At 53.5% G+C, this 10,442-nt stretch overlaps 1 protein-coding gene and 1 non-coding gene across 2 annotated transcripts; one reads left to right on the top strand and one right to left on the bottom strand.

Annotated features, from left to right (window-relative positions):
* The first annotated feature begins 1,774 nt into the window (after positions 1-1,774).
* Positions 1,775-3,730, top strand: GNGT2 (G protein subunit gamma transducin 2). Its single transcript, XM_054295254.1, has 2 exons — positions 1,775-1,858; positions 3,605-3,730. The coding sequence occupies exons 1-2, from the start codon at positions 1,775-1,777 to the stop codon at positions 3,728-3,730; spliced, it is 210 nt and encodes a 69-aa protein (XP_054151229.1).
* A 2,394-nt stretch (positions 3,731-6,124) lies between these two features.
* Positions 6,125-6,196, bottom strand: TRNAQ-UUG (transfer RNA glutamine (anticodon UUG)). The gene has a single exon. It is a non-coding gene; the product is annotated as a tRNA-Gln (tRNA).
* Positions 6,197-10,442: the final 4,246 nt, after the last annotated feature.

Here is a 10,442-nt window from a genome sequence, read left to right as displayed (position 1 = left end):
GGGGTCACTCCAGGGGTCACTCCCAGGGTCATTCCCAGTGGTCACTCTCAGTGGTCACTCCCAGGGTCATTCCCGAGGTCACTCCTGGGTGGTCACTCCCATGGTCACTCCCGGGGTCACTCTCAGTGGTCACTCCCAGGGTCACTCTCAGTGGTCATTCCTAGGGCCACCCCCAGTGGTCACTCCCAGAGGTCACTCCCGGGGTCATTCCCAGGGATCACCCCGTGATCACTCCCAGTGGTCACTCCCGTGGTCACTCCCAGGGTCACTCCCAGGGTCACTCCCAGAGGTCACGCCAGGGGTCATTCCCAGGGATCACCCCCAGTGGTCATTCCTGTGGTCACTCCCACGGTCACTCCTGGGGTCACTCTCAGTGGTCACTCCCAGGGTCACTCCTGGGGTCACTCCTGGGGTCACTCCTGGGGTCACTCCCATGGTCACTCCTGGGGTCACTCCCGTGGTCACTCCCATGGTCACTCCTGGGGTCACTCCCATGGTCACTCCCATGGTCACTCCCGTGGTCACTCCTGGGGTCACTCCTGGGGTCACTCTCAGTGGTCACTCCCATGGTCACTCCCGTGGTCACTCCCGGGGTCACTCCCATGGTCACTCCTGGGGTCACTCCCATGGTCACTCCCATGGTCACTCCTGGGGTCACTCTCAGTGGTCACTCCCATGGTCACTCCCGTGGTCACTCCCATGGTCACTCCCATGGTCACTCCCATGGTCACTCCTGGGGTCACTCCTGGGGTCACTCTCAGTGGTCACTCCCATGGTCACTCCCGTGGTCACTCCCGGGGTCACTCCCATGGTCACTCCTGGGGTCACTCCCATGGTCACTCCCATGGTCACTCCTGGGGTCACTCTCAGTGGTCACTCCCATGGTCACTCCCGTGGTCACTCCCATGGTCACTCCCATGGTCACTCCTGGGGTCACTCCCATGGTCACTCCTGGGGTCACTCTCAGTGGTCACTCCTGGGGTCACTCCTGGGGTCACTCCCATGGTCACTCCTGGGGTCACTCCCATGGTCACTCCTGGGGTCACTCCCGTGGTCACTCCCGTGGTCACTCCCGTGGTCACTCCCGTGGTCACTCCCGCCTCTCGGGCAGGACTCGGCCACTCCCCGGGCAGTCCCGGGGGTCTCCCCGCCTGTCCCGGCCGGACCCCCCAGCCCCGCAGCCCCCCCGGCCCGGTCAGGCCGGGCTTTGGGGCTAATTCCCAACACCTGACCGGCTTAGGCCGCTGAGTCCATTATCAGCTTAGCGGCAAAGACATCTGCTGCAGGTACCCGGAACCGCAGAGCAGCCTCTCATCTCCTCTCCTGTCTGTCCTGTCTGTCCCCTCCTGTCCCCTCCTGTCCCGTCCCTCCATGGGGCTCTGAGCGGCCCCGGCGCGCACAGGGGCGGCCCCCGGCCCCCAGGTGAGTCCCTCTGCCCCATCTGGGCACCAGGAATTGCTCCCTCCCGGGTTTGGGGGCTCCCGGGGCTGGCGGTGACCCCAGGCACGGAGAGGAGCACGGGGCAGGCGTCCCATGGGGGTTTTTTGGGGAAAAATTTGGGTTTTCCCAAATTCCACGGTCCCAAAACTTCCAGGGGAGTGCAGACAATGAAGGAACCATGCTGCAAAAAGCTGGAGGAAAGGAAAGCTGCAATGCGTTTAATTCCTCAGGAAGGTCGGGAAGCGTCCCAGGCACTGCTCAGGGACACTGAGGGGGTCTCAATCCCCCACAGCAATAATCCCAATAACCGGCTGTGCCCCAGTTCCAGGGCACCATGGCTCAGGACATGACCGAGAAGGAGCTGCTCAAGATGGAGCTGGACCAGCTGAAGAAGGAGGTGAAGAACGAGAGGCAGATGGTGAGTGCCTCACTGCAGGATGGCCATCCCTGGGGGGCTGAGCTTCCGAGGGGCGAGGGAGAGGACCCCAGGGGCTGAAACCCACCCATGCTGGCCCTAAAGCACCGATACTGCCCCTAAAGCACCCACGCTGCCCCCAAAGCCAGGCAGGAGCACCCACGCTGCCCCCAAAGCTCTGGGATAGCCCGGGGGTTATTTGGGATTTCTGGCACGCCCCAGGGGTGGTTTTGGGATGCCCCAGGGGTGGTTTTGGGATGCCCCAGGGATTACCTGGCACACTCCAGGGGCGGTTTAGGAATGCCCCATCCCAGTTCCATGTCCCACTCACCTGTGCCAGCCCCAGGGGTGGTTTTGGGATGCCCCAGGGCTGCCTTGGGATGCTCAGGCACACCCCAGGGGCAGTTTTAGGATTTCTGGCACACCCCAAGGGCGGTTTAGCGACGCCCTGTCCTGGTTCCGTGTCCCGCTCCCCCACCCTGGCCCCGGTGCAGGTCCCCCAGTGTGGATCCCCCGGTTCAGATCCCCGGTTCAGATCCCCGGTTCAGATCCCCTGGTGCAGATCCCGTGGGTTGGATACCTCGGTTCACATCCCCAGGTTGGATCCCCCCGGTTCGGATCCCCAGTTCAGATCCCCAGGTTTAGATCCCCAGTTCAGATCCCCAATGCAGATCCCCGGTTCAGATCCCCAGTTCAGATCCCTGGGTTTGGATCCCCGGTTCAGATCCCCGGTTTAGATCCCCGGTTCAGATCCCTGATTCAGATGCCCGGTTCAGATCCCCAGTTCAGATTTCCAGTTCAGATTGCCAGTTCAGATCCCCTGGTGCAGATCCCCAGTTCAGATCCCCCAGTTCAGATCCCCCCGGTTCAGATCCCCCCAGTCCAGATCCCCCCAGTTCAGATCCCCAGTCCAGATCCCCCCGGTTCAGATCCCCCCAGTCCAGATCCCCCCAGTTCAGATCCCCCCAGTCCAGATCCCCCCAGTTCAGATCCCCCCAGTTCAGATCCCCCAGTCCAGATCCCCAGTCCAGATCCCCCCGGTTCAGATCCCCCAGTTCAGATCCCCCAGTTCAGATCCCCCCGGTTCAGATCCCCAGTCCAGATCCCCCCGGTTCAGATCCCCCCAGTCCAGATCCCCCCAGTTCAGATCCCCCCAGTCCAGATCCCCCCAGTTCAGATCCCCCCAGTTCAGATCCCCCAGTCCAGATCCCCCCGGTTCAGATCCCCCCGGTCCAGATCCCCCCAGTCCAGATCCCCCCAGTTCAGATCCCCAGTCCAGATCCCCCCGGTTCAGATCCCCCAGTTCAGATCCCCCAGTTCAGATCCCCCCGGTTCAGATCCCCCCAGTCCAGATCCCCCCAGTTCAGATCCCCCCAGTTCAGATCCCCCCGGTCCAGATCCCCCCAGTCCAGATCCCCCCGGTTCAGATCCCCCAGTTCAGATCCCCCAGTTCAGATCCCCCCGGTTCAGATCCCCCCAGTCCAGATCCCCCCAGTTCAGATCCCCAGTTCGGATCCCCGGTGCCGTTCCCCAGTCCAGATCCCCCCAGTTCAGATCCCCCAGTTCAGATCCCTGGTCCAGATCCCCAGTTCAGATCCCCCCGGTTCAGATCCCCGGTCCAGATCCCCAGTTCAGATCCCCGGTCCAGATCCCCAGTTCAGATCCCCCCGGTTCAGATCCCCGGTTCAGATCCCTGTGTTGAATCCCCGGTGCCGTCGCCCCCGCAGTGTCATTGTCTGCCCCGGGCAGGTGTCCAAGACGGGCAAGGAGATCAAGGAGTACATCGAGTCCATGGCGGGCGAGGACCCGCTGCTCAAGGGCGTGCCCGAGGACAAGAACCCCTTCAAGGAGAAGGGCGGCTGCACCATCAGCTGACGGCACCGCCGGTTCCTCCCGCTTCCCCCTAGTCTGACCTCGGGCAGCACCGAACCGACCCTAGCGCCAAGAAACGGGACAAAAAGGAGAAATTTAACAAGAAAAAAAAAAAAAAAAAAAAACCCCAACCCCACCCCCGCTGCCGCCGGGGCGCCGCGGCTGAGCTTTGGGTTCCCACGAGCAAAAAAAAAAAAGCGAAACTTCTGCATTTTCAGCAGCCTGAGCGAGCGGGGGATGGGGAGAGAGAGCCCCGAGCCCGGATTTGTCCTTCATCCCAAAATCCCGGAGCTCCCTTCCCTCGGGATGGGCTGGAGAGGATGGAGATGCCACCAGCACCTCCTCCAGGGAAAACCCCTGGAAAATCACCTGGAGCCATCCCCGAGCGCTCCTGCTGCTCCCTTTTGGGGTTTTTGGGGTAAATTTGATCCCTGCTTGACAGGAAAACCCCGAGGCACAGCCAGCTCCTGAGTTCAGCGGAGCTGTTTGGAGCTGTTTTGCTTTTTTAAAAATTCCATTCCCAGGATTTGTTTCTATTTAATCTCAGGGAAAACTCTCCCAAAACTGCCCCAATGCCATCGACCCCAAAAGGGAGGCAGCAATAATTTGAATTTCGGAGTCCCTCGGGGTGATGTCTCCAGCCCTGTCCCACTCCTCCTCTTCTCCCAGCCCGGTTAAATCCCAAGGAAATCCCCCTGGATCCCATCTGGAGCATTTTTCTACCCCTAAATCCCTCTGGATCCCACCTGGAGCATTTTCCTGCCCCTGGATCCCTGCTCAGCCTCACCACGGGGCAAAGGCGCCCCCGACACCCTAAAAACGGGAGGAGAAGACAGAAAAATGTGGATTTTCCTCAAGCAGGGGTTCCCCCCTGCAGCCAGAACCCCCTCCCTGCACTCCCTGGCCCCAAAAAACCCCGAAACTCCTCAAAAAAACCCCAAAACAGCCCAAAAATCAAGGTGGTTTGGTTCTTTCTCGCAGACGCTCAATAAACCCGCCAGCACCACCATGGCCTCTGTTTCTTGCAGGAAATACTCTCCAAAAATAGAATTGATCGGCTTTATTTTCACTCTAAAGTGGATTTTATTTTATTTTATTTTATTTTATTTTATTTTATTTATTTCATTTTATTGCAGACCTCACAGTCCCAAGAGCCGGCTTGTGACTGACATTATTCTTTTAATGCTCCAGTACTCTTTTTTTTTGCCTTTAAAACTTGGGTACACAGTGGGGTTCAATCCTGCTGGAGTTTCTGATGGTTCGGCTGTGGTTTTTTTGAGTAGAATCCTATTTTTTGATGGAGTTGGTTGGTGGGGTTTTTTGGGGGGGTGATGGAGCTGAATGTGAGGCGCTCCATAATTAATTTGGAGATTAAGAAGCAACCCGAAGGTGCTGCTTCTTCTCCTGGCCACAGATTCAGGCTATTTAGGTTAAAAAATTAAAAATAATAGTATATTCTTGGCCTTGAGGCAATCAGCTCCACCGGGGCCTGAGCTGCCCCTAATCCGGGGCGATAACCGGGCCGCGGCCGGAGGGGATTGACCCGTTAATCGATGTTAAAGGGCTGGGAACGTGCGTCAGAGCCGGCTAAGCCGCCTCTGAGGGGATTCGGGACAATGCTGGCCCCACAGCGCCTCAGGGCAGCGCCGCAGAGGCCGCAAAGCGCCGTGAGGGCTCGAACCCACCATAAGGGCTCCGCCATGAGGACTCCGGGCGGCTGAGGGGGAGGCGGGACAGAGTGCGCTCCCAGCCAATAGCAACGCGGGATTGGCAGAGTGACATCCGCTCAGCCAATCAGCAGTGGAGAACGGAGGGCGCGAACCCGCTCCTGGGGGATCGGTGAAGTGGGAGGGGGCACAAAAGAAGGTTACAGCCAATAGAAATGGAATATTGGGAGAGTGACAGCAGATGTAGCCAATCAGCGATGGAAAACGGAGAGCGCAAAACCCCCTCGGGATATACGGATTGCGGAAGAAGGAGGCGGTGCAAAGAGCGCTCTCAGCCAGTAAAAATAGGAGTTTATGAGAGTGACAGACCGAACAGCCAATCAGCGTTGGAAAACAGAGACGGCGAGTCTCCCCGGAGGGCTCCGGGCCTCGCCGGTAGAAGGCGGGGCTAAGCGAGGAGCCAGCCAATAGAAATACAGGATTGCCAGAGTGACGTCCTGCTCACCGAATCAGCGGTGGAAAACGGAGAGTGCCCTCCGGCTGCCATCAGCCGCCTTTCTCCCGCGCCTGCGCCGTGAAGCGCGGGAGCCCACGCACAAAATGGAGCGCGGCGGGCTCCGGTGAGGGCCCGGCGCTCTCGGTGCGACCTCCGCAACTTCTCACCCTCATTCGGTCCTTTCCTGTCCCCTCCTCGGCCCCGCGGCGGCGGCGGCAGGCAAAAAGAAGCACGAGGTCCCACCGAGATTTGAACTCGGATCGCTGGATTCAAAGTCCAGAGTGCTAACCATTACACCATGGGACCGCTGGGTGTACCGGGAGGTGCCGCGTGCCCTCCCTATCCCTCCGCCCGCGGGAAATAGTCCCGGGCTCTCCCTGCCCTGGAATTGCGGGAATTGCGGGAATTTTGGGAATTCTGAAACATTCCCGGCCCTCAGAACCTCCTGGAACCCCGGTACCGCCGCCTTTCCACCCGCTGGGCCAGCCCCCAGCTCCGCCGCTCTAACTTCCACCTTTACTTTTGAGTTTTTGAACTTATTTTTGGATTTTAAACTTATTTCTGCCTTTGTTCCTCTGGAGTTTTCACCTTATGTCTCCCCCTTTCTTTCTCATTTTTCTCTATCTCCCACTTTATTTATTTTCCACTTATTCATGTTTTTCCTTTATTCCCCCTTTCTTTCACTGTTACCCTTTCATTTCTCCTTTTCCCACTCAATTTCCCCTTATTTCCTTATTTTCCTTCTATTTCCCTTTATTTCTTTTCCCCTCTCCATTTCCCTTTATTTATTTAATTTTCTCTTTTAACTTTCCCCCGTTTATTTTTCCACTGCTCCGTGTTCCCCTTATATTCTCTATTTCCCCTCCATTTTCCTCTTTTTATTCCTTTTCCTCCTCTAGTTCTTATTTATTTTCCTATTTATCCTCTATTCCCCCTTTTCTTCTTGCTTCCCCTTATTTTTTCCCTTCTTTTTTCCATTTTCAGAGTTTTTTCCTCGATTTCCCTTTATTTCTCTTCCATTTCCCCCTCCATTCCCCAATTTTCCCCTTTTATTTGTCCCTTTTCCCTTTATCACCTCCATTATTTCTTTCCCCTCTATTTTTTCTTTATTTTCCCCTCCATTTCTTTTTTGTAATTTCTCCTTTTATTTATCTTCCTCCCATTTTCTCCTCTCTTCCCTTTTTCTTCCTCCCCATTTCCCCTTTAATTTTCCCATTTTTCCCCTTTCTTTTCCTATTTCCCCTCTATTTTCTCCTTTTAATTTCAAATTTCCCCTTTATTTTTTCTTCCCTCCTAATTTCCCCCTAATTCCTCAATTTTCCCCTTTTTTCCCTCCCCAATCCCACAAATCCACACAAACACATGGAATTTTTTTTTTTTTTTTTGCTTCTTTCTCTGTTTATGCTTTTTATTTTTCACAGCGAAACAGTGGAAATAAAGCGATTTATGGCCAAAAAAAAAAATTAATAAAATAAGGAAAACCCTCCTCCCTGGAAAAAGAACAGAGCCCACATCCATCCCAAATCCCAGGACAAGGGAAGGACGTGGATCAGGAGATGTTAGAGGGGCAAAAAAAAGGTGAAAGCAACTGAAAAAAGAGGCAAAACAACATCCCAGAAATCACAATTTTTACCTAAAGAGCCTGAAATTTCCTGGGAAAAGCAGAACCTTTGGATGCTCCTGAAATTCAGCTCCATCCCCCCTCCCCCCCTGCTGCCATCACCCCCCAAAAAAACCCCAAACCGTTGGAAAAATAGGAAAAAACCCCAAATTTTAAACCTGGATTCCCCCAGCCCTGCGGGGAGGCCGGAGGGGTGAGAGGGAAGGAGGAAAAATCCAAAGAAAAAAAAAATAAAAAGGAAAATTGAGTAATAAAAATAAAAATAGAAATAAAAAATAAAAATAAAAATAAAAAATAAAATCAGTCACAGCCCGAATCTGGGGCTGGTGAGGTCTGGAGCTTGCAAGGACTCAAAAATCACTTTCCTCAATGGAGAGCAATCCCATAAATCCTATTTTTTTAATCTTTTTTTTTTTTAATCCTATATTTTTGTAAAGAACGTTTTCTTTGGAAAAAGTGTAAATTTTTTCATTTTTTCTCTTTTTTTTTTTTTACTTTTTTATTTTTTTTTAAACTTTTAAAAAGTTTTATTTATTTTTTTTTTTTTAATTTAATTTTCCTTTTCTTTCCCTAAAACTACGCCCGGGGGAGTCGCCCCTACCTAGAGTCACCTATGGCTAAGAGGTAGATCAAAAATCGGGATTGGGTGGGGATGAGGATTCCTGGGATTATTCCCGGGATAATTCCCAGGATTGTTCCTGGATCGTTCCCGGGATCGTTCCTGGGATTATTCCTGGGATTATTCCCGGGATGATTTTCAGGATCGTTCCAGGATCATTCCCAGGATCGTTCCTGGATTATTCCCGGGATAATTTTCCGGGATCGTTCCCGGGATCGTTCCTGGGATTATTCCTGGGATTATTCCCGGGATAATTTTCAGGATCGTTCCTGGATCGTTCCCAGGATCGTTCCTGGGATTATTCCCAGAGTTGTTCCAGGATCATTCCCGGGATCATTCCTGGGATTATTCCCGGGATAATTTTCAGGATTATTCCAGGATCGTTCCCAGGATCGTTCCTGGGATTATTCCCAGAGTTGTTCCAGGATCATTCCCGGGATCGTTCCTGGGATTATTCCCAGGATAATTTTCAGGATTATTCCAGGATCGTTCCTGGGATCGTTCTTGGGATTATTCCTGGGATAATTTTCGGGATTGTTCCTGGATCGTTCCCAGGATCGTTCCTGGATCATTCCCGGGATCATTTTCCAGGATCGTTTCTGGAATCATTGCTGGAGTTGTTTGGGATCATTCCTGGGATTGTTGCCGAGGTCATTCCTGGGATCATTTTCGGGATCGTTCTGGGATTGTTCTCAAGATCGTTCCTTGGATCTTTCCTTGGATCATTCCTGGGATCATTCCTGGGATCATCCCTGCATCACTCCTGGGGTTGTTCCAGGATCATTCCCAGGATCATTCCTGGGATTATTCCCGGGATAATTTTCAGGATCGTTCCTGGATCGTTCCCAGGATCGTTCCTGGGACCATTCCTGGGATCATTTTCCGGGATCGTTCCCGGGATCGTTCCTGGGGTTGTTCCGGGATCATTTCTGGAATCATTGCTGGAGTTGTTTGGGATCATTCCTGGGATTGTTGCCGAGGTCATTCCTGGGATCATTTTCGGGATCGTTCCTGGGATTGTTCTCAAGATCGTTCCTTGGATCGTTCCTGAGATCGTTCCTGGGATCATTCTCGGGGTTGTTCCAGGTTTGTTCCTGGATCATTCCTGGGATTGTTCTCAAGATCATTCCTTGGATCATTTCTGAGATCGTTCCTGGGATCATCCCTGGATCATTCCCAGGGTTGTTCCAGGATCATTCCCAGGATCGTTTTCAGGATCATTCCCAGGTCGTTCCTGAGATCATTCCTGGGATCATTTTCAGGATTGTTCCTGGATGATTCTCAAGATCGTTCCTGGGACCAATCCTGGGATCATCTTTCGGGATCGTTCCTGGGATCATTCCCAGGATTGTTCCTGGATCATCCCTGAGATCATTCCTGGGATAATTTCTAGGATCATTCCCGGGGTTGTTCCAGGATCATTCCTGGGATCGTTCTCAAGATCGTTCCTTGGATCGTTCCTGGGATCATTTTCGGGATTGTTCCTGGGATTGTTCTCAAGATGGCTCCCAGGATCATCCCCAGGATCATTCATGGGATCATTCCCTGGATCATTCCTGGATTGTTCCCAGGATCGTTCCTGGGATCTTTCCTGGGATCATTCCCAGGGTTGTTCCTGGGATCATTCCCAGGACCATTCCTGGGATCATTTTCAGGATCGTTCCTGGGATTGTTCTCCAGATTGTTCCTGGGATCATCCCTGGGATCATCCCTGGGATCATCCCCAGGATCGTTTCTGGATCGTTCCCGGGATCATTCCTGGGATCATTTTCAGGGTCGTTCCTGGATCATTCCTGGGATCCTTTTCAGGATCATCCCTGGGATCGTTCCCGGGATCATTTTCGGGATCGTTCCTGGGATTGTTCCCGGGACCGTTCCTGGGGTCATCCCTGGGATCATTCCCAGGATCATTTTTGGGATCGTTCCCAGGATCATTCTCAGGATCATCCCTGGGATTGTTCCCGGGATTGTTCTGGGATTATTCCTGGATCATTTCCGGGATCATTTTCAAGATCGATCCTGGGATTGTTCTCAAGATCATTCCTGGGATCATCCTTGGGATCATTCCCAAGATCATCCCTGAGATCATTCCTGAAATCATTCCCAGGATTGTTCCTGGGATCATTTTTGGGATCATCCCTGGGATCATGCCCAGGATCGTTCCCGAGATCATTCCCAGCTCCGCGGGCTCTGCGCGTTCCGGACTCTCGGGATCATCTCCCGCTCCCCTCCCATTTCCTGGAATTTCCCCGATCCCAAATCCGGAGCAGCGGGGTCGTGGGTTAAGGCCGAGTTTCCTCCTGGAATTCCAT

Source organism: Melozone crissalis, unplaced genomic scaffold (genome assembly GCF_028551555.1).
Source record: "Melozone crissalis strain CALT ecotype California unplaced genomic scaffold, PUWL_Pcris_2 ptg000559l_1, whole genome shotgun sequence".
Taxonomy (NCBI): domain Eukaryota; kingdom Metazoa; phylum Chordata; class Aves; order Passeriformes; family Passerellidae; genus Melozone; species Melozone crissalis.
The sequence above is the reverse complement of the archived record's forward strand: the minus strand, read 5'-3'. Positions and strand labels throughout refer to the sequence as shown.

Excerpts from the sequence above, each read along its gene's own strand:
- GNGT2 (XM_054295254.1), top strand. The coding sequence starts at position 1,775 with ATGGCTCAGGACATGACCGAGAAGGAGCTGCTCAAGATGGAGCTGGAC. Across the intron at positions 1,859-3,604 it reads TGAAGAACGAGAGGCAGATG|GTGTCCAAGACGGGCAAGGA; the intron begins GTGAGTGCCTCA and ends TGCCCCGGGCAG.